We start from the raw sequence: 24497 nt of genomic DNA, 5'->3' as shown, positions 1-24497 counted from the left end.
CCGAGTCTTGGGCGCCGTGTGCGTAACGGAACTATTTGTCGCGTTGTGCGGGAAATATGATTTTTTATTGCTGCCCTGTGTGTTCTATCTGTATCCATTTCATCCTTCTGTAGCCACGAATGGTTGGAAAGTTCATATTTCCGAAACAAACCAACAAATGAATAAGTAGCGAGCACATGCAAATGGTGAAGTCTCACAGCTTGAGATCTATATTGTGGCAAGCAAAACATATATAGGGCCGGCTAGACAAATTGTATGGTGATTTTCATATGGCCGGTATGAAGCTAATGCAAAACGGAATCAAGATGGATATGAAATTGGGACAGAAATTAAGAGACTAATGGAAAAAATGTGTAGTGAAGTGGAGTACCCGAGAGGCCGGAGATACAAGACCCAGGATCTTCTTGAGAAGAAGCAGAGGCAGCTGGTTCTCTAGTAGTAGCATGTCAGACCGGATAATGGAGTACATGCATTTTCTGCGGCTCCTGCAGAAGACGGGATCATGTCTGTCCAATGCTTCTCTCTCCGGTTCCTATATATGCACGAGCTGCCTGCTCTCAGCCTCTGCCCGTAAAAATTTTAATACAGCGATGGTGTGGTACATATGCACCAGCGACAGGTGTCTTTCACACATGGAAGAAGCTTGCACAAATTAAACTCAAGCAGCATGTCATTGAATTGACTTAGGTGGTTGCCAGAACAGTAGAAACATCTGCAACCAAGCTCAATTAACTGAGTAGAGAGCTACTACACTACTGGCCAAGATGTGAATGTGGAAAGAGACTAACGAACGCAGTCATGCACCACTGAGCTGATGCTGGACTTGGCGATGCGGGAAACACCAATTGGTGGTTGGTGGTACTATATATCTACAGCTTGTCAACTCTGATAAAAGCAAAGTAGGATAGAGAGCTAAAAGAACGGAGATAAATGTTGTGCCTAACACAGGTTACATCCTTCAAAAAAAAGTGAAGTTCGTTGCTCATCTCCATGAAAAGTGAATTAAAAAACAACAGTAATAGAATAAAAAATGAAATGTTTAAGCATCCAAGATGCTCATGTGCGCAAGGTGTGTGCAACATTTTCGTGGTGTTTGGACATCTGAGGAGCTCGTAAAAAACGACTATGAATAGTTACTTTTTTTGAAGTTTCTCACTCGCCAGAAATTTGTTTTTTCTTGCCACGAGCTCCTCAGATGTCAAAACACCGGTCCACCGCCGCCCCGAGGCCGTCCGCTTCAGGTCGTTCCCGTGGCTGCACCGACCATCGCGCCGTCGCTGCGTCACCCCGTCGGGTCGTAGCGAGTGTGGCACGCGGTCTATGCCGCCGTCCCGACACCGTTCCCGCGGTTGCACCGACCCGGGTTCCGCCGCTGCGCCGGCCCTTCGGGACGTAGCGACGTGGCTTGCGGTCCCCTCCGCCACCCCAAGGTCTTCCCGTCATCGCCTCGACCCGCCCGCCGCCGCTGCGTCGCCCCTTCAGGCCGTAGCGCCGCGGCCCGCGGTCCACTCCGCCGTCTCCGCGCGTCGACTTCCTGTGGTATGATCTTGAGCTTACAACTGTGTTGATGATGACAGATCTCACAGCTTTTAATCTTCAGTATTTATTGAAACACGTTGCAGCTGGGTCCACGGGGTGACTATTCCACCATCACATGCTGACGGGCCGAGAGGAGCATAATCACTGTGTACCTCGCTATTGGATTTTTGTGCAACATAATCACTAACTAAGTTAATTACGAGTACTCGACAAGGACCATAAATGACAGCATGTGGTGTGGTGGCTGCTAGTATGTGAGAACTCTACGTCAAGTCCGCATTGGATCTGGAGTCATCTGTTGTCCATTGTGCCCCGTACCACTACTGCTAGCTGTCTCCTGGTATTGATGATCTGGTGATGCGACTGTCATAGTTGGGTGTTGTGAAACAGTGTGAAACAAGAGATCATTCCCCTCCGTCCAGTCTAGGGGCACCATACATCCACGTCTCAGCAAACCAAATGAGTTTCTCTATCTCAAGAACAAATGGTTGGTTAGCAGTGGTAAGACAACCACAAGTGTCTGGGGTGCTTAGTAAATTTCCCTTCCTAAAATTACCGTCATCGTTTCTTGCCCAGATTTTCTTATTTTGTCAGCAAAGAAAATCCTCTTTTTCACGTTGACACGAATCAATGTATTCCTTCCCCTCATGTGGAGCGTGCTAGGGCAAAGCTTTGTTCTCTCCAGCACCCGTCGGCGAGCCGTGGACCAACTCTCCTCTGTCTGCAGCCTTTGGGGTGCTCGCGGCAGCGCTATGTTGGGTGGCGGCGCTTCATCTTTAAGTTCATCCTCCGAGCTCTGATCCTCCTCGAGTTAGTCCATTGGAAGTGAGTTAATGGAGCTCCAGTGTCAATTTATGCCGTCTCCTGGGGTGGTGAGGTTAATGTTTCTCGCCAGGCGTCCAAGACGGGGTTTGGGGTGAAGCGCTTGGGTTTCTTTACAGGGTTTAATTACGACCACTTCAGCTATGGGGCGTTGGTCCTTAGGGGTCACGCGCACTAAGACATTCCGGCTAACGTCGACAAGGTCAGGCGGCTGTACTGGTCATTCGATGGTCCATGAACCTGAATGTAATTCTTATCATGTCTGGAGTGCTTGGTACTTCTCCTACACTTCATATTAGACTCAGATTCCTTTAAAATAGGGAATTTATCTTTATTTGTAGATAATAACCAGGATAAAGGGTCAAACAAGCTACATCTAGCAAATTCGATCAACTAGTCGGTGCCCCACTACTCTATTAGCCATTCCCCTCTTGAAGGCGCGGCACTTCACCAAATTCTTGGGTAGAGGCCTCTATTGTCCCCATGCAGACATTACTGAGTCCCCCGAGTTGATCGTTCTCTGCGTCATATTAACCCAGAACATACAGGGCGCAGCCTATCGGCCCACTCAATCAACGCATCACAAGTGTTTGATAGTGCTCCACACTTCTACCATTCTATAGCGGTTGTATTATTCTTTCCTTCGGTTCTCTTGTTTTTTCGTCGGAAATACATTATTACCAAACAAAAAAAGTGTGCAAATTTCAAAATTTTATAGAATTTTAAAATTATTCGAAAATAAAACTGTTCATGACTTTTAGACTTGGTAGTAAATTTTCAAAAATTATCATCATTATTCAAACAATATTTAAGTTTGAAAAGCATTCACAAATTTAAAAAATGTTCCCCAAATGCAAAAAGGATAGTCATCAATATAAGAAATATTATATTGTAGAATTTGAAAAAGTCTTTTTTTATTTTCATAAAATGTTTTCAATTTTCTTAAAAAAAACATGAAGTTTAATAGATCTCATGGACATAATTTATAATAAAATTTCCAATTTTACGAAAATGCTCATGGATTCTACAAAATGTTCGCACTATTTAAAAACGCGTTTAAATATTTTGAAAATGGCCCGTGAATTTTATAATAGTGTCACAAATTAAAAAATTGCAAAATTTAAACAAACACGTTACTTTGTTAAATTGGCACGAATTTAAAAAATATTCAGAATTTTAAAAAGGATCACAAAATCAAGAAAATGTTTACAAATTTATGTTGTGGATTTTTTAAAATGTTGACAAATTGAAAATTACTTCATAAAGTTAAAAAAGAGGTCACAATGTTTGTAAACACTAGTAGAAAAAGGGTCATATGTCCCGGTTGGTAAGGGCCTTTTGTCCCGGTTGTTGAACCGGGACTAAAGGGTCGTTACTAATGCCCTAGCACTTTAGTCCCGGTTCTTACATGATCCGGGACAGATGGGCCTCCACGTGGCCGGTGCGGCGAGCCCAGGCAGGAGGGCCTTTGGTCCCGGTTGGTGGCACTAACCGGGACCAATAGGCATCCACGCGTCAGCATTTCAGGGGCTGGGGTTTTTGTGTTTTTTTTTTGAAGGGGCGGGGGGTTGGGGGTTTTGGGGGGTTAATTTAGGTGTTTCATATATTGTGTTAGCTAGCTAATTAATAGAGAGAAGTGTCCTCTCTTATCTCCGTGTTTGGTCGACGCTACGTACTATATACGTATAGAGAGGACTAGACACGCTAGATAGTAAGCAAATGAAGGAAACAGAAGATCGTCATGAACATATATATGCATACAGAGAGAAGTGATATCGACCACCTCTCCTTCTCCGAGAGATTGGTCGAACAACAAGTTCTCGTATATCTATCCGACACTACCGGCTACATATATACAATAATTATCTCTTACAATATAATCTCCTAATTATATATGTACATGGGGTCCACATAGTATTCTCTGTTTTCAGCGATCACGTGGTCAAGGAAGAATGCCGCCAATTCCTCTTGAATTGCTCGCATACGATCTGGTGGTAGGAGTTCATCCCGCATCCGAAAGATCTAATTTGAAGAAGGGTCAATACATATATATATGAATAAATGAAACTCAACACAAATGATGGTAATAAAATAAAATTGTGAATATTATTGCTTACGCACTTCATATTGTTCGTCGGAGTAGCCCCGCTCACAGGTCGTGTAGCGGATGGACTCGCAAATGTAGTATCCACAGTAAATATTCCCGGGTTCCTGCCACAACCACTTTACAAGAAATAGAGGTCAATCAAACTGATAAGATGTTTTAGATCACTACTTTGTGATTTAAAACTTCTTATATTTTTTACGGAGGGAGTATATTTATAACTATTATCAGTTTTACTTCCATGTTAAATTGTGTGTGTCTGAATCAAATCCTAGAAACCACTCAATCTTCAGAGTATCAAATCTGAAAAGATTTGTAATTCCGCCGTAGCTCAAAGTACAATGATAGTTGCTACAAGTAGTAACAAGAGAATAACTTCACTTCCCAGCTCCCACTAAAAAAATCAAATGTTTCTGGAGATTTAAAAAAACAGAAGCCAATGTGTTCCTACAGATGCAATTAATTTTTCATACTACTCAATATCACGTATGAACGAACCTAAATATGAATATTTGCATAAAATACCCGCTCAAAAGCATTTGCTTCAGCAACAGGTACCCCATACCAAAATTTTGGCTCGCCCCTGAAACACATGTCAGATAGCCACTTCAAGATGAATTACCCTAGGCCCAAAAGTTAATGAAAAATGAATGCAGAACATAACAAAATTTCTTGCACCCCTCACATAAACAAAAAGAAAACTATCTCCGTACTAATCAAAAATCAATAAGACAATAGCAAGAATAAAAATGTGCAATACAAAAATTGTGAAAGCAAAGATAAAAAAGGTAACACGTATCCAACATGCTATTCAGGCAGGATTTCCTTACCAGTGTAAATAATTGATTGAATAAAAACATTGTTCCTTAACCTGCCAAAAAATTGACGAGAACAACATCCCTAGGTAGAGCCACAAGACCACTACACCAGGAATTTTATCTTGTACAGTCCGAAAAACTGAACCTGGCAGGTTGGGAAAATTGTTCAGATTCCATGGGTTGGAGCAATACATCTGCCACAACTCTGGATCCACCGATGGTCGAACTAGATCACCAAGGTAAAGAAACCCACTTTTTTTTCCTAGCCCGACAATGTGTTGCAAGGATCAGAAGCGACCGTGATTGAGACATCGAGGACACATAGCTTCATGAGGAACTCTCCAAATGACTTTTCTAGCATAGTGGGCAACAGCAAGGGCTAGACCAAAAACTTCAAGATAAATGAGTTTTTGGCAGGGTGCACAAATATTGGCTTGGAACATAAAGAGGATGCTTCGTCAAGATGGCTGAAGGTAGTAGTTGGCCCGAAGTCGCGTTAGACTATTTAAGTTGTGCCAAAATTCGATCATGGACCATGCCGACAAAGAATGGATGGTGAATCCTACGGCACTTAAGTCATGAGATTACTGTTGGCTAGACCGAGAGAGAGAGAGAGAGAGAGAGAGAGAGAGAGAGAGAGAGAGAGAGAGAGAGAGAGAGATATGTTGATCGGGATGATGGGTAGGACCTCAATTTGTAGGTGGACCTATCCAAATAAGGTAGGGGTTTTGGGGCTGTGCTGGGCTAAGCTAGGGAGGTCTAAATGGGGTAGGGGGCTGCCTTGTGGTTTAGAAGAGAGGGAAAAGGCCCACGGCAGCTGTATTTGTGAAATTTGTTTCATTATTTAACCGACTATTATTTGTTAGATCAGTCGAGTATGAAAAGAATGTGGAATTGGAGGAAATTTCATGTGGGGCATTGGAATACTATAGCAAGACTGCATCCAAACTTCTGATTATTTGGAGATCATTTGGCACCCGTTTATAAAAAGAATTTTTTATCAAACAAAAAGGGGTTAAATTGTGAGTCTGTGATATCGGAGGTGTAAAATTATGAATCCGCACATGGGGCTTCATAATGCTATACCACGACCATGTGCAAGTGCCACGCCACTAGTATTTTGACTAGTGTCACAACACTGAGGATTGGTGATGAATAATATTGTCTATAGCATCATAATCTGACATAAGCTGTTGGCCAATCTTCGCGTAAGAACTATCCAACTTTCATCCACTGTTCACTACAAAATAAATGGCATATTCCGTTGTAAGGAGAATTAAAGATGTGTAAATAACAACATCTCAGCAAGAAACATGAAATAAATAGAACAATAAAAAATCTTAGTTATTTATATCATAATAAATTGTAGTAAAACACGATATTGTTCTAGTGCGCATTGTTGTAAACTAAAAATCAAACATGGTAAAGACATTTCGAAGATTTATTCTTCGTGCCGACAGAAGATCAGGTTGCTCAGGACGATCCATATTCTCCTCTAACTAGACCGCTCAAACAGCTACCGGTTGCCACCACCTTGGCCCCACGAATTCGAGCAGGTACACAGACACACTAATGGAAGCAAAAATGTAGTGTTCAATATTTTTCGCACTTGCTTCTCTGCAGATGAAAGACGTGTTCAATGAAGTATGTGATGGTTAGCTGCGAGGATGTCTCCGCGAGCTGTAATACCAATCTCGGCCATACTAACCATCGTATTCAAGCACCGCATTACTGCATCATTTGTGTCCGCTCGAGGACCACCCCATGCGGTGCATCTAGACGGTTTATGCGACTTGAAACTGGCGCCTGCAAGAAGCGTATGCCCATGGGGGCGACCGATGTCAATGCCCATCGGCTCGATACATTGCACAAATCTGGTGCCTACAAGAAAAGTACGGGTGGAGTCAATCATCGCGGTAGCCTATTGGGTCTTTGCACCGTACAAATTGCTTGCTATAAAAGCACGCATGTGAATGCACCTATAATGTAAAATAATCAGATCCTTGCGCTCCATATTTCCAGGACCTTTTTGGCAGGGACTACTCAATTACCCTATTGAAGGGTTGCCATTAATGATGAGCTTTGAGTGCATCATGCGGCTACATTTGCATGGATGTACGGACGCTAGGCCAGCTAGCTACAGGACACCGAGAGCCAGGCAAGTAGGTGCGAGATGTCTTGTGTTGAGCTCTTCCTTGTCTTGTGTTGAGCTCTTCCTTGTCTTGTGTTGCCTCTTCTTGTTGGATGGTCTCTTCCAATGCATGGCTGATCTTCATGGCATATTAGTAACTCTTAAGTGAAAAATGTACATGAGCGATTTTTTGCCCTAAAGTAAGAAATAACTAATAGAAAACAAAATAAAAACTCATCCGTCATTTATTATCCACGGTTAGTCGCTTACTAGATAAATATGATCAAATATATTTTATCTACATCACTATTTTGTTTCTTTGACACGTAGTATGCGAGAAATATGTTTAGTTTGGCATGTTGAGATAGCATCTATCTTCGTGCATTACACACATTTAGCTAGATGTCTAGTTCAGCCAACTCACAAACATCTCAAATTCGCTTAGATGGCACGCCATTAGCGTCGTCTCTGGAAGCAAATCAAGCTTGTGCAGCCATGCATTCACCGATGCCGACATAAGAATCATGGAAGCCCCATTTTCAGACATTATTGTTTTGCTAATTAGGGGTTCGTGGGGTGTGATGCGACATAAATAACTCAAAGTCTGCTGGGATCCGTCACTTTATAAGATGTTGTAAATCAGATGTATATCGCACTTGCATCTGGGCAAAATAGAGACATGATGAATGAAGTATGCAGTGGTTACTTGCGAGGAAGACTGCTTGAAGTAGTAATGATATTTTTTTATTTGGGTTGATCAAGTCGTAGGATGAACTTTATGTTTAGGGTTAAATTGTTGCAATGTTTTGATGTTTAAATTTTAAATGATCAATGTAATGTCTTTTACAAAACATTGTTTGCATGTTTCGAAGTGCCCTATTTTAGGGAACCCATTGGAGTTGGATGTTTTTTGTGCCCCAAAAAGCACTTTTAAGTGTTGGAAATTTTGTTCCAAGCACATTTTGGTGCCCTAAAAGAGGGAACCTACTGGAGATGCTCTTACTCTCTATTACACGCACATGCATATTAACACACATTATGTGGGCCCACTTATCTCTTTGTTTATATCCATCACACCCCACTCTCTCACTCGCAAAACACCAGTTACACAACGCAACACAAATACACTCCACTGATGCACCCACATACTCTGTCACACACACATGCACTCCTTGACATACTTCACATGAAAAGTGTCATGCTCTATCCCTCGCTCCACTTTTCTGTACAAGTAAATAGTCAAACCAAATGATAGAACAATCTGGCCACAAAAGAACATATCCTAAATAGCATGCAACTGATAAAAAAATTATTTGAGAAACAAAAAATCAAGGTAATTGAAAAATAGGAAAACACGTGAAACATATAGGTTGAGGAAGAGACATACCTGAGCAGATATTTGCAAAGATAGGACATGAACATGAGGGGTCTGCGAACTTGCATCTTTCCCTTCCTTGGTGAGCCCCTTATCTTTCTATTTGTTGTTCTCTATCGTCTCTGCCCTCAGGGTCTAAAGTGACCAAAGACCAAATATAAGAGCCAAATTTTTATATGAAAACCAATACGAGACATTATCCACCATTGGTGCCCAGATGGGCACGTTCAAGTCCGAGTCGGCATCAACACTGAGCTTTACTTGCATAAGCACTGGAGTCTCAGTATCAATGCCCTCACATTGCCCTTCACAGACACCAAGCTCAAGCTCCTGCACAGACGTTGAGCAGACTATAACCTCTTGTGCAGAACTATCTGAGTTCACCTTGAGCACATGGGCAGCGGTCGACCATGGTAGCAAGATGGAGGATGGTGCAGCGGTAGCGTTGGAGGGACAACCTCTCAAGGACCAAGAATACATCTTCCGACACCTGTGTGACGCAGACGGAGCACAACCATATCTCGCTAGCCGTGGTGTGGGGAAAGCATGGTAGCTCAACTATAAAATATTCATTCAAGCTGTTAAGAGGGATGACCTTTTGTGGAGAGACCCTTGCCGCAACACGGAGAAGGGAGACAAATTGAGCTCCTTTGGCAGTGTGCCCCCCCATTATAAAGGTCGAGTTCGATGCCAAGGAGGGACAGTATGAGTCCAAGCGCCACCACCGCTTCTAGTTTGGTGAGCGCCTCTTCGAGCATGCCAGACCCGACCCCATGGAAGGTGACCTTGAGCACGCGCAACCCTAGGAAGTTCTTGAGAAAGGTGCCGACGTTGACAAAGCTTTTGGAGAGAGACAGCCTCTCGACCACTGGGATGAGCTGGCTATCCCGCGGCTGGATGCGAAGGTAATACGTGTATAGCTCAATGGAGGTGGCGCGGCGGAAGGAAGGCATGGCGAGTCAGACGCGTCCTGGCGGGAGGATGAAGAGAAGCTCCTTCGGCAAGAGCCAAATGGCATAGTGCAACAACTTCTTGGCATTAACGTCATCCCATTTTACCGCGTCCGGTGGGCCAGTCCTGACGAGACGGATGTCGAGGACTATGACGGGCTCGTATGCATCGCCAGCGACATGGGCAAGCGCCTCTTCTATCGCGCTTGCCGGGACGTCGCAGAAGGTGAGCCCGGGGAGGCTGATCCAGAGGTCGTGCCACTAGCGCACAAGGTTGCCGGTGCACGCAGCGACACGGGTGGAGCCCAGACACGCGAGGACCTAGAGGAGCATGTTATCCGGGAGTGCGCTGATGAGTTCATATCCGCATGTACCACCCTGTGCTGACGGTGTTGGTTCTGGCGGCGATGAGAGCCAGATGCGGCGGCGGGATGGCGGGAACTCTATTCGGGAGTGGCGGAAATTGGAACTCTACAAAGGTAACCCCACGTGAATACAAACTTCGCCTGCAACCCTCACATAAAAAAATTATTGACCTACTAATCAACTATGAATAACACAAAAGTAAGAATAAAAATGTGTGACACACAAACTGTGATATAAAAGATAAAAAAGGTAACCCATATCCAACATGCTATTCAGGCAGGATTTGCTTACCTGTGTAAATAATTGATTGAATAAAAACAATGTTCCTCAATATGCCAGCAAAATGACGAGAATAACATCTCTAGGTATAGCCACGGGACCATTACACTAGGCATCTTGCCATGTACAGTCCGAAGAACCGAAAAATTTACTCCCTTATGTCCTTTTAGGGGATCGGTTCGGAATGCCCTAAGGGCATCTTCAAAGGGGACATGTAAAACTCCGATATATATTATCTGAACCATTTATGTTCATTTTTGCAATCCAATGGAGACCCTTATCAGTCCGCGGAGCAGTATGGACGTCTAAATTCCGGTATTCATGAGACAAACTAGGGCAATATGTCGTGCAACCCAACAAAAACACACCACGCACGCGCCAAGCTCTCCTCGCGCTGGCAAGCCGCTGGCTGAGCTCGTGAAGACCGTCGCTGCCTCGCGGAAGAAAAAACCGTGGCCGTCCGAGTACACGCGCTGCCTGCGGTGATGACGTGGTCGATGCAGAGGCAGGCGCCGTCGACGAGTGGGACGAGCGTGTTGTAGCGGTGCGAGACGGCGGAGCAGCGGCCGAGTGAGCGCGCATCGGCGAGCTTGTTGAAGATGAGGAGCACGAGAGAATCCGGCACACTGTCAAAGTGGTCCTCCCCTTGCAGTTGTGCCAGTGAGGAGGAACCTCCGGTGCGTGGAGAAGCAGGCGTTGGCAATGTGCACGTCGCGGCCGCAGCGCGCTCATAGCATGGCCTCGTTGGTGCAGCAGACCACGCACACCTCGACCGCGTCCGACGAGCCCGTGGCGGCGCTGGCACTCCCGTGGCCATGTCCATCGCGCCTGTGGCCGCGTCCGGCGCGCCCGTGGCTGGCTTCGGCCGTAGCCACGCAGGAGATGCACGCACTGACGTCGCACGTCACGTGTTCGATCAAATGCCCGGGCGGACAAATACGGAAATTCTCAGTGTAGCATTGGATGGCACGCTCCGGTATCTTGTCCGTGGACACAGGCCGAACGCAAAAAGGGACATTTGGCGGAGAGTAATAGTGACTTGCGTTGGAGATGCCCTAACTGAACTATGCTTCCACTTCTTATCTTTCAATTTGGTAACGGACCAAACTACATAGATGATCTTTTTTTGTATATATCTTGTGAGAAAATTATGTTATTCGTAGTGACAACTTTTCATGTCCTTCAAAAGAAAAAATGTACTAGTTTTCTTCACCTCCGAAGAAAAACAAAAAAAAATGGGGGCGTTGCGAGAATCGAACTCGCGACCTCTCGCACCCAAAGCGAGAATCATACCACTAGACCAAACGCCCTATAATTGCTAATTACCACTACGAGCCGTACTAATGACGGATTAAGCTCCAAAAGAGTCGAGACCCCCTTTATTCCTTGGATTGGTCAAGCGAGGCCGGTGAACAGAACTACAGAAGAGTAGATGGACTTCCAGTGCCGGCGCCGGCAGCGATATCGCCCTCTACAGAGGCCTCCACCACCTGACGGCTCCTACTCCTTCATCGCGAAGCAAGCCCGCAACCGTCACGGCGGCCACTGCCCGGAGGCGCCGTCGCAGCCTTGGCAAGTGGGCGCCACGTGGCCCCCTGCAAGGCCTCCAACGCCAGCGGCCCCTCCGCCGCCGACCACGGTGCGTACGCTCCTTCGATCTTCTTGACCAGGATCACGCAGATTTGAGTCCCTTTGGTAGGTGTCGACAGTATCCATGCTGCCTGCTTGATCGGTTTTAGTCTCTGGTATAATGTGGCTATGTGCCACCAGCTAGCCAGTGCTGGTACATGCTGGCCGATACACAGGAATAGGAATAGCTTGCTGCCGAATCGACCAGCTTAATTATGCACAACTTTCTTCATCTTGTTCAGCAACACCGAAATTTCGCTCGTATAAATCTGAAAGAAACCATACACAACTTGTGCAGGTGTGCTCCTGTTGATCTGCCATCCAGCAATTAGCAGTGGCATACCGCTTTTCCTCTAAATAAGTAAATACAGCACACTTGTGTTTGGCGAGAGATCAAATTTCAGCTCCAATCTACGCTAGTCTCAGCTTTTCGGTTAAGTTGCTGCTCTAGTGCATTAAATCTGCTGGTAGTGTTGTTCAATGCATTTTATGTCTGAATCCACAATTCTCGATCCATACATGATTAACTGCATCATCATCACACACGAAAGAAGCGTACCTGCATGAGTGTACATTGATTTCTTCTTCTGGAAGAAAGGAACAGGCAATCATATTCTTTGTATTTGCACCTGCAGTGGGCGATGTAGAGGAGCAGACGTGGGACAAGGTCGTCCTGGGGAGTGAGACGGCGGTGCTGGTCGAGTTCTGGGTGTCATGGTGCGGACCGTGCCGCTTGATGCACCCCATCATCGCAGACCTCGCCAAGGCCTATGTTGGCAAACTGAGATGTCTGATGGTAGTAACGGACCAGAACCAGGAGGTGGCCATGAGATACGACATCAGGAGCATCCCCACCATACTCATCTTCAAGGATTGCGAGAGGAAGGAGACGGTCACCGGCACCATTGCAAACACGGCCTTGGCCGCCACAGTCGACAGGTTTTTGTAAGCATACATTAGAAATTATAATTCTTTGTTCTTCCATGCCCGAGAGCTTGCGAGTAGAAGGGTACTTTTGGCCCGGTATGCGAAGTATCTACACCCCAGCTCAAATGCACCCTGATGAACAGTAAAATCAAAAAAAAGTAAACAAAAATAAAAAATTCTGAAAAACAAATGTGCAAGCTTTGACACATGTTTTATGTGCTTGCAAAAATTTATCATAAAAAAGTATTCCTGAAAGTCGTGGTAAGAAAGCAAATTCAATACTTCAAAATTGCTATTGTTGAAAGCATTTTGGAGTGTTGATATTTTTTTGTTTCAACATGTGTTCGACAAATATTTTTTCGGGCTGAAAATTTCCATGCACTGAGAACATTTGTGAAAGTTTGCACCAAAATAATTCTGATTTGTTTGAATTTTTTCACTTTTTCAGAATTTACTGTTCACCCCGAGCTCAAATGAGCTCAGGAGTAGAAGGGTACTTTTAGCCCGAAAGCCTTTTTTTTTTCAAATTTTTTTACAGGGTTTTCCTAGAAGGATTTGTTTTAACTGTTCTAGTGAACATTTCCTAGATAATTAACTCAATTATGATTAATTAATGAACTAGAATCCAACAAATCACTAAGGCCTCCTTTCCTTCATAGGAATTTTGTAGGAATTCTAAAGGATTGGAACTTTGTTGGAAAAATTCCTTTGGAGCCCTTTGATTTGTAGGAATGGATTCCTATGCTTATGTAGGATAGAAATCAATCATTCACATTTCAGTGCATCTAATGGCGTCTTTTTTCCTATATGAATTGAGATGCACGTCATCTCATTTCCTATGACTTTTCTATTCCTATCCTATATAGAAGTATTTATAACATGTTGTATTTAATTTAAATATCAATTGGCCTTAAAATCCAAGAGGTGGAAGGAATTATTTGCCACAAGGGCCCATAAAGAAGTGGCGTCCAGCATGCCATAAGGGGGGAGCGAATTGGACAAGGGGGAGGCATCCTCCTCCCCCTCCTAGGTTGGCGTCCCAAGGGGGAAATTTTCCCCCTTGGCTGCCATCTCCCTCCGTTCCTTTATATAAGGTGTATTTGTTTTTTGAAAAGTCAAACGAGTGCAAGTTTGACCGTGTTTTTAGAAAAATATATCAATATCCACAATATGAAATTTATATCATTGGATCCATCATGAAAACTAGTTTCATATTTGATCTATTAGGTATTACAGTTGTTGTTATTTTATTCTATAATCTTGGTCAAACATTCAAATGGTTGACTTGCACGGAAACCGATACACCTTATATTCTGAAATGAAGGGGTATATACTAGTGCTTTTTACTCTTTTGGATATACAAGTTTTGGAGCCTCCTCTAGTTCTTCTAGTTCTAGTTTTAGTTGGTCCTAGTTGACTAATTAGAGCTAGGCTGGTCCTCTTGTCCTCATAATTAGAAGCCCCGTGTGGTCCTAATCTCCTCCCTCTAATTCTCTGGTGACGATTAGCTCTGGATGGCGAAGCACTCCCGAATTGTGAAGGCTGCATGCTTGCAACCAAGTAGAGAGGTTGTGCTTTCGGTCCTCGATTCGAGGATTGTTCATGGACGGTTCGCGGGATCGTTCATCGAAAGTTCGAGGGACTCCAAGTACGATCTCCACCGACATGTTCTTCTTCCGCTACAACTCGGTGACGGTAACGATCGTGATCCCAACCCATTATGCATTTTCATATTGATCTTGGGTGATCATATGCACGAATTGTTTTTCTACTATGTTTCCCAACATGACTATGATAAGATATTCTTTTAATTAAATGGATCCATCCTTGATTCGTTTTACCCACCCTGCAGGTTGTGCCAAGGTGGTCCTCTATCTCTATTCTTCATTCTCTTTGTTGTTGATGGTTTGTCTGCACTTCTTCAGAGGGAGGTCCAAACCAAGCACGTTGAACCACATTGAACCCCTTCAGGTGTGCCACTGAGGCCCTGGGATTTCACACCTCCTCTTTGCGAATGAAAGTCTCCTGTTGAGCCCAACCACTCAGAACGAATTAACCAGGTGCTTACAATGCACAGTCAAGCTACATCATAGGCAATCAATCCCGCCAAATGTTATATTATGTTTGGTAGCTCATGTCCGGAAGGTCGTATGAACAAAGGCAAGATCAAGGAAGTGCTCAATGTTGGTCATGACTCCTTCAAGGCCAAATACCTTGGGTTGCCGACACCCAAAGGTCGTATGCACAAAGGAAAATTCCAAAACCTCCAATCCCATGCATGTAGCTAAGAGGATCATTTTGTGGGGAGATCCATACATGGGTGGCAGGAAAGTATTGAAAAAACTGGTAGACCAAGCGATACCCACTTAAAATGGGCGGCTTTAATCTTCCCTTTGGATTGTGTGATGATCTCACTCATATTGTAGGACCAGTTGGTGGGGATCAGCGAATGGGAAGAGGAAAAAACATTGGGTGGCGTGGGAGAACATGCTCAAAACCAAAAAAAACAGGCACATGGGATTCAAAGACATGTGTTTGTTTGACCAAACCCTCCTCTCCCGTCAAACATGGAGGATCTTACAGTTCCTAATTTGTTGTGTACGTAGGTACTTAGGGCAAAATACTACCCCAACGGAGTCTTTGCTGATAGTGGGTCATTGACTTGGCATGCAATTGAGTACAAGATCGAGCTGCTAAAAAAGGGCATCATATGGCGTGCCAACATCGAGTCAAGCTCTAGGCATGGCAAGATCCATGGATACCGAGGAACCATCAACTTACGCCCATCATCCCTAAAGGACGGTGCCGCCTTTGCTGGGTGGCAAACTTCATTGGCACATATAATACTTAGAATAAGCAACACTTGCAGTTGCACTTCCTTGCACCCGAATGAAAGAGTTAATCAAGAATAAGCCATCATTGTGAAATGAAGAAGACTTTAGTGCATGGCATCTGAGAAAGCAAGGGACATTCACTGTGTGGAGCACGCATGGGCTAGCCTCGTATGAATAGATGCGCATGTAGGGGAGCGGTGCATCCAGTAGCAGACCGAGCAACGAGTGATTGGCTTGGAAGCTCATATGGCAGGGTGAGGTGCCCCCAAGGTTCGTATCTTCGCATGGAAACACACACATGGAAACTCGCATCAAACTCCATAGCTACCAAGGAAATTATGTGTAGAAGTGGAATGGAAGAGGACCCGACTTGTAGCATTTGTGGGTGCGGGCCGGAGGATGCCTTCCATGCCATGCTTCACTGCATGCATGCATGTGAACTCTGGTTGTCCATGCGTCGGGAATGGAACTTTCCTGGTGAGCATCTCTTTGTACCCACCATTCCTGAGTGGATCCTCAAAGCTCTACACGAGATGACGATGCAACAATGTGCTATGACCCTTATGATCTTATGGTGAATCCGACATGCTCACAATGGGGTCACCCATAGCAAACCCCTGCCAACACTTGAAGGTTTAAAGAATTTTCTCCTCAGCTACCTCAATTTTCTGTTGCCCCTCAAGTAGCACCTCAACATAGATGCGGCGAAGGTAAGCAAGTGGTTGACTATGTCCAACGCTTTGGCCAAATTAAGCATGCTTCAGGTGGCCGCCAGATGGTCCATCATAAATGGTTGCCACCGCCGGCCAGTGGCGCCAAACTTAACATGGACGGCTCCTTGAAGCTTGTTAGATCCGTCGGTACTGGAATGACCCTTCATGATTAACGGGCTCCACTGGTTTTGCTAGGTGTAGGTATCTTTTCGGCTACACTCACACGGTTGATGCCAAGTTAGCGGCAATAGGGGAAAGTCTCGCCTTCACATTGCACCAGTCGTCGCTCCCTGTGACTGTGGAGACGGACTATGCGGAAGCCATCTCCTTGGTGAACCCAGCAACCCCGAACATGTTGTGATACCCATCGCGCGTCCAAACTATTCATGAATGCACCATAAATTTACATTCCGTAAGTTTTGTCTTATTTCCGACGTAAAAATAGACCGCAAGAAAATATATAATCGTCGTAAAAAATATTTTTTGTTATGTAAAATTATAAACGTAAAAACATAGTGTAAAATACACATAAATAAACTGCGAATTTTCTTGTCTTATGGCCTATATTTTTATTTTCTTCTGCCAAATTTTACATGGTGAATCAATAGGAATGTAACTATTTGAATTCCGAATGTAATTTAATTATGAAATGATCGTAAGATTACCTCGGGTGAAGAATAACTTATTATGCACCCTGGGTGATGAATAGTAACACTATATATATTGTTCCGATCAATCGTGAAGCCAACCTTTGTGAGTGACGGTTTAGCGTAGCAAGCTAGAGAGCAAATGAAAACGGCAGTCTGGCTTAGTAATTTTCCTGTAGAAATTGCCGATGCCATGAACAAGGATTGTATTTCTATTTTTAGCTAATATATTCACTCTTATATGTGTTTTTACAACAGAGAGATTATATGTGATCTTACTACAAAACAAATGGAGAAGTTTGCTATTATATCAGAAAAATATATATAGAGAAGTTTGTTTCCATTATGTTGATGCGTTGAAGGAGACGTCAAAATGAGACGACGAGCGGAAAGCAGAAGGCGGGTTTCACACTCAAGAAGTGTATGTACGTCTTCCAAGAAGAGAAACCGGAAAGCAAACCCCCAAAATTCCCCTCCCCTCCCCTCTGTTGGAAGTCCAAGGTACTTCTCCTCAAAGCCAGTTGTTAAAACTTGGAGAACACCCCTCACCGAATCAATGGTGTTCACGGGACAGGAGTTGCCAAATAGAACAAAGCACTTGGCAGGGTTAATAAGCTGGCCCGTAGCATGTCCATAAGCATCCAGAATATTTCGGACATGTGTAGCCTCTTGGTCACAAGCTTTAAAGAACAACAAAGTGTCATCCGCGAATAGCAAATGAGATATACCAGGAGCTCTTCTTATGATTTTCAGCAGGGAAATATTGCCCAATTCAATACGTTGATTTATCAGAACAAAGAGACCATCCGCAACAAACAGAAACAAATATGGGGATAAAGTGTCACCTTGCCGAAGCCCACGCGTCCATGCAAAAGAATCCAGGATGGCTCCATTAAATTTCACGGAGTATCTCACCGAGGTCACACAAGTCATTATCCAGCTAACCCATTGGTGAGAGAAGCCAAGCTTTTGCATCATTTGCTTAAGGTAAGACCAATCAACCCGATCATAAGCCTTGGAGAGATCTAGTTTGTATGCACAATAGCTCCTGGTAGGGTCTTTCTCTTGCTTGATATGATGGATGCATTCGAAAGCTATCAGTGCATTATCAGTAATCATACGCCCTGGAACTAAAGCACTCTGATATGGAGAAATGATATCATCCAGTATAGGTCTGAGCCTATTGACAACGCACTTAGACACAACTTTGTAAATAATATTACATAAGCTTATGGGACGGAAATCGGTAACTTTACGGGGGTTTTTATTTTTGGAATCATGACAATCACAGTATCATTTACCTCAGGTGGCATTACTCCAGTGCGAAAAAACTCCTTCACGGCGCATATGACACTTTCCTTGAGAGCCGCCCAATTTCTCTGAAAAAATCGTGCAGGGAACCCGTCGGGTCCAAGTGCCTTGAGAGGACCAATCTAAAATAATGCGTCGGAAATTTCCTTTTCAGTGAACTCGCTGCATAGCTTTTCATTTGTGTCATCCCCAACTAAAGGGGCAACAAGATCAATTATAGGAGCAGGATTAAGATTAACATCAGCCGTGAAGATAGCTTGAAAATAAATTGTAGCCGCTGCACCCGGCCATATCCTTCATGTCCGTGTGAATAACGTCATTTCTATTTCTAGCTAATATATTCACTCTTATATGTGTTTTTACAACAGAGAAATTGCACGTGATTTTGTTACAAAACAAATAGAGAAGTTTTCTACTATCAGAAAGAATTATTATTTTTTGAGAAGTTTGCTTCCATTATGTTGATGCGTTGAAGGAGACGTGAAAATGAGAGGACGAACAGAAAGCAGAAGACGGTTTTCACACTCAAGAACTGTAGGTACGTCTTCCAAGAAGAGAAACGGGAAATCAAACCCCCAAAACCAAAATTCCGCTCCCCTCCCCTCCGTTCCCCACTCGACTCCACCCTAATGGCGTCGCAGGCGCCGCCCTTCCCCGGCGCCACTCCGACGCCGTCCTCCCCTGATGCCCCGGCGGCGCCGCCCTGCAGCCCCGACGCCTCGCCGACGGTGGAGGCGCAGGCGGCCCTCCCGGACCACCTGACGGAGGAGATCCTCCTCCGCGTCCCGACGGCCGCCGACCTGGCCCGCGCCTCCATGGCCGGCCCCTCCCTCCGCCGCATCATCACCGACCACTCCTTCCTCCGTCGCTTCCGCACCCTCCACCCGCCGCCTCTCCTGGGTATACTCTCCGACCCCTTCCTCCCAGCCCAGCCGCCCCACCCCTCCGCCGCCGCCGCCCGAACCCTCGCCGGCACCGACTTCTCCTGCTCCTTCCTCCCCTCCCGCGAGCAGCCCTGGCGTCGCTGCGACTTCTGGGACGGCCGCGCCCTCCTATGCGTCGCCCCCGACGCCTGCGACCTGATGAGGGACGTCGCCGTGTGCGATCCGCTGCACCGGCGCTACCTTCTGCTGCCTCCGGTCCCCCAGGACCTGTCCAATCTAGTCTATCACTGGGAGCTTTTTCTTGCTCCTGCCGGCGGAGACGAGAGCGCCGACATTGCTGCGGACACTCCCTTCAGATTCAGGGTCATGTGCTTGGCCGAATACCAGACCCACTTGGTCCTATTCATCTTCTCTTCGTCGGGTCCCCGTGCCGGACAATGGCACACTGTCGCATTTGATGGCTGGACCGCTCTTGTCGCAGGGATCACTGACCATGCGTTCGGAAGGCGCCACTACGCGCACGGATGCTTCTGCTGGGCGATACGTGGGATCAACAAATTGCTCTTGCTCGACACTGGTACCATGGAGTTCTCATCCGTCCACCTTCAGCCTGGTCTCAGTGATCGCCTGGTTGCCTTTGTGGCAGCAAGGGAAGGGAGGCTTGGGATGCTTGCTCTCAGCCACAATCCCCTATACGACTCATATCACCTCTGGTATAAGGTTTTGTTTGGCACCGGGGATGGCCCAAGGCAGTGGCAAACCGAGGATGTAGTCCGACTGCCCCACGATTATAGCTATTGCATCCTTGGTGTAGCAGGGGGATACTTACTCCTATATGGGATTCCAGACGATGACCCGGACTCGTTCGAAATGCCAGAACCCAACTGCTTTTCACTGAATCTCCAGACTATGAAGGTTGAGCAGTTTTGTGCGAGTGAGCCCATAACGCCATTGAAGAGCCATCTACTGTGTGCGGGTTTCCCGCCATCCTTGTCTCCACCAACTATTTGAAGGGGGTAAGCTTACTCTTATTTATTTTTCCATGCATTGTCCATATATGCCATGTGAATCCATGTGCGGCCCATGTCATGCTGATTGATGCTTATGCCCAGTAAAATTTCTGTCCTTGAACTGCAACCTTGTTTGTGGTTAATTAACTTGATTAGACAAGTTTGAAGACACGTTTGGTGCACAGGGCAGCGGGCACGTTTGCGTTTTCCTTTGGTATAGCGTGTATGAGGGAGGGAGGGACAAACAAACTCAGTGATGAACATTTGTGTCTATTCAAGTATCTGAAATTAGCTAGTGTAGATGTTTCCGTTGCATCTAAGTAACAACAGCTTGGTTTCTCATCTCATCACACTATTTTTTGTGTCAGGCTGGCTGCTGGTGCTGATCATAGCTTCTGCCCGTGTCTGGCTTGTTGACTCGAGTCTCGCCTCCAGTCCTTTTGATGGCGTACATATATGTCCTCTCCTCAAAGCCCACATGCGTGCATCTTGAGTATTTTCATATTAGATTGGTCGTCCACCAGCTGACCTGCCTCTTATATAAGTATTAGATTAGGTGGGGTCTGCGGACTGCAGCCTCTCTAGCTACTGTTAATTTGCATGTTTTCTTCCATGTAGTCTCTCTTCCTTGCTGTTGTTATTTGGGCATTTGTAAACCGCTAGCAGTGCCAAGTCCAGTAACTGATGGAGTACCTAGTAGTAGTCGTCGTAGTAGTAGTAGTATGTATGAACACCGTGTTCATCCTTGCATGGTGCGTACGGGTAAGTGCCCCGCCGTTAAGTTGGATGTTTCATTTAATATTAACGCTTAGTAATCTACATGCACTCCTGGATCACATCAGGGTTCCTTCACCTATGCCTATTGTGTGTTGTCATTGATAAAAATGGAAGGTTTTGGTTAACACCAACATGGCAAATCTGCTTATATTATCTGAAATGGAGACACCAACACGGCCAGAAGTTGAGCCGAATCATAATCTACATACAGTTTACATGAAGCGTTACAATTCCCTGTAATTGTAGTACATCTGTGATAATCTGAATCAAGGGACATAATGATCAGAATTATCGCGGCTAAATCTAAGACTAGCTACAGCTTCCTGATTGGTCGCCAGATGGGCGAAAGTGTGAGCTTCAATGTTATGGACCCTTTGAGACATGGGAAACCTGAACTGAACTGAATCTGGATCTGTGATGATACACAAGTCTGTTAATAGGCCGGCCCTGAATCTGGTTTTGCTGTCAAAGATGCTAGAGGTAAGGTGTGTGCGAGAATGGCTGTTCCCTGAAGGTGCATCTTTCACAGCAAGTTTTAGATCCTGAGCTTCCGCTTGAAGAGCTCCAGTGACTTGGAAGTAATATAGCTTGTGATTCTGGCTTCCAACCTGTTACCACCTTATTTGATCTCTGTATATAGCCCTTCTTTTGTGTTTCCATCACTGGTTTAGGGGTCTTGTTCCTTCCATGCAGCATCTGTGGGTATCCTGTTTATTGTAGGTAGCTTGAATATGTCTACAGTTTGTCTAATTCACATCTAGATGTTTTTTAAGGATGTCACATCTGAGCTCCCACAAATATATAATGCAGCAACAAGAAACAAAAAAAAACTAGGACAAAAAAATAGACCACAAACAGAGTGGAAATCAGCTTAGATGTGACATAGTTATGTCACATCTAAATATGTCCTAGACAGACCTTGCATGAGACAATTTGTGCCTTGCAATTTTATTTTATTTGACTTTCGGCATCCCCTTGAGTTTGCTCCCTGGTAGTAGTTTTCTCCTCCAGAGAAATGCAATTTGTGATTGCTTGGGCTGCTTAGAAGAGACATTTATATGAGTAAAAACAAAGTTCCATCACAGAGGGGCATGTATATAAATATTGATCACATCTTAGGCAAGAACCCTTTGCTATGTACGTTGTCGGTTTTGGAAACAAGTACCCCAAACGTGTGCATCACATAGGGGCATGAATCCCTTATGACGGTGTTAAGTATGGGTGCGAAGGAGGTACATAATGGAAGCAGAGTAAGAAGGCAAACCCTAATATCATCCTCGGAGTAATGGTTGCTGGTTCTGACAGGCATGATAGCTTCAAAGATGTCCGCGGCGACTACAACTACACGGAGTCTTCTCTTGCAGCATGTGCTGGTCTGGTTGCAGCACTGATCTCCCTAGCCGACATCGGCACTGCAGGCAGAAGTAGTTAAGCTGATAAGAGCACAGTGTTCTCAGCAATTCCCCCCATGCAGAGCAGAGCAGAGGCCACAGACAGAAAGGAGACAACATAAGCTTACATAGCTTCTAAATTCTGAACCTAAATACTTACCAGCATGTTATTTTGCTGGGATGTGTTCAAGGATATGTAGTATTTCAAAATTGTAGGGTCGGAAACACTAGTTAAAAAATTACAAGAGGAAGTCTATGTTTATCACTCTTAGTTCACCAATATCATAGGGCAACTATGTGACAATGCGCCACATCCATGAGCATGCTCTTCTTGCAAGCACCAAATTCGTGCCGCTCATAGAGCCACTGGGCTTCTGAGATGATTGCCTCCATGCGTGCTCTGCTTGGAGGCTACACATTCGTGCAAAGTATGGAGCCGGTCGGCATCGACGTCGGTCACCTCCATGGGCAAAAGGTTCTTGCAGGCTCCAAATCCGTGTCGCATAGATAGTCTACGGGCTTCAGCGACTCATCAGGCACCGCACGGCACGGTGATCGCGCGGCCACAAATGAGGCAGTGACGTGGTTCCTTGATATGATGGACTGGGCTGCGTGACGAATGAGTTACGGTTTATATTCATGCGGGGTTGCCTTGTAGGGTTACAATTTTAGTCGCTCCTGAATGGAGTTCCCCACATCCCGCTGCCGCATCAGGCGCTCGCCACCACCACCGTCAGCGCTGTTGGAAATATGCCCTAGAGGCAATAATAAATGGTTATTATTATATTTCTTTGTTCATGGTAATTGTCTATTATTCATGCTATAATTGTATTGTCCGGAAATCATAATACATGTGTGAATACATAGACCACAACGTGTCCCTAGTAAGCCTCTAGTTGACTAGCTCGTTGATCAACCGATAGTCATGGTTTCCTGACTATGGACATTGGATGTCGTTGATAACGGGATCACATCATTAGGAGAATGATGTGATGGACAAGACCCAATCCTAAGCATAGCATAAAGATCGTGTAGTTTCGTTTGCTAGAGCTTTTCCAATGTCAAGTATCTTTTCCTTAGACCATGAGATCGTGCAACTCCCGGATACCGTAGGAGTGCTTTGGGTGTGCCAAACGTCACAACGTAACTGGGTGACTATAAAGGTGCACTACGGCTATCTCCGAAAGTGTCTGTTGGGTTGGCACGGATCGAGACTGGGATTTGTCACTCCGTGTGACGGAGAGGTATCTCTGGGCCCACTCGGTAATGCATCATCATAATGAGCTCAATGTGACTAAGGCGTTAGTCATGGGATCATGCATTGCGGTACGAGTAAAGAGACTTGCCGGTAACGAGATTGAACAAGGTATTGGGATACCGACGATCGAATCTCGGGCAAGTAACATATCGATTGACAAAGGGAATTGTATACGGGATTGATTGAATCCTCGACATCGTGGTTCATCCGATGAGATCATCGTGGAACATGTGGGAACCAACATGGGTATCCAGATCCCGCTGTTGGTTATTGACCGGAGAGGCGTCTCGGTCATGTCTGCATGTCTCCCGAACCCGTAGGGTCTACACACTTAAGGTTCGGTGACGCTAGGGTTGTAGAGATATATGTATGCGGAAACCCGAAAGTTGTTCGGAGTCCCGGATGAGATCCCGGACGTCACGAGGAGTTCCGGAATGGTCCGGAGGTAAAGAATTATATATAGGAAGTCCAGTTTCGGCCACCGGGAAAGTTTCGGGTGTTACCGGTATTGTACCGGGACCACCGGAAGGGTCCCGGGGGTCCACCGGGTGGGGCCACCTATCCCGGAGGGCCCCATGGGCTGAAAGTGGAAGGGAACCAGCCCTTAGTGGGCTGGGGCGCCCCCCTTGGGCCTCCCCCTGCGCCTAGGGTTGGAAACCCTAGGGTTGGGGGCGCCCCCCTTTGGCTTGTGGGGGAAGCCACCCCTTTCCCCCCTTGGCCGCCGCCCCCCTT

The 24497-nt window shown here is 45.4% G+C and overlaps 2 protein-coding genes and 1 non-coding gene across 3 annotated transcripts; 2 read left to right on the top strand and 1 right to left on the bottom strand.

The window, feature by feature from the left end:
• Window positions 1-9919: 9919 nt before the first annotated feature.
• Window positions 9920-12962, top strand: LOC109764206 (uncharacterized). The gene is made up of 2 exons (XM_073504697.1): window positions 9920-10109; window positions 12649-12962. The coding sequence occupies exons 1-2, from the start codon at window positions 9920-9922 to the stop codon at window positions 12960-12962; spliced, it is 504 nt and encodes a 167-aa protein (XP_073360798.1).
• On the bottom strand, window positions 11623-11694 carry TRNAP-UGG (transfer RNA proline (anticodon UGG)). Its single transcript has one exon. It is a non-coding gene; the product is annotated as a tRNA-Pro (tRNA).
• A 6067-nt stretch (window positions 12963-19029) lies between the features above and the next one.
• Window positions 19030-21256, top strand: LOC109764199 (uncharacterized). The gene is made up of 2 exons (XM_020323049.4): window positions 19030-20345; window positions 20708-21256. Exon 1 carries the CDS (start codon window positions 19075-19077, stop codon window positions 20338-20340), a length of 1266 nt encoding a protein of 421 aa, XP_020178638.1. The 5' UTR covers window positions 19030-19074; the 3' UTR covers window positions 20341-20345; window positions 20708-21256.
• Window positions 21257-24497: the final 3241 nt, after the last annotated feature.

Source organism: Aegilops tauschii, chromosome 7, assembly GCF_002575655.3.
Source record: "Aegilops tauschii subsp. strangulata cultivar AL8/78 chromosome 7, Aet v6.0, whole genome shotgun sequence".
NCBI classification, from domain to species: domain Eukaryota; kingdom Viridiplantae; phylum Streptophyta; class Magnoliopsida; order Poales; family Poaceae; genus Aegilops; species Aegilops tauschii.
This window is presented reverse-complemented; position numbering and strand designations above follow the sequence as displayed.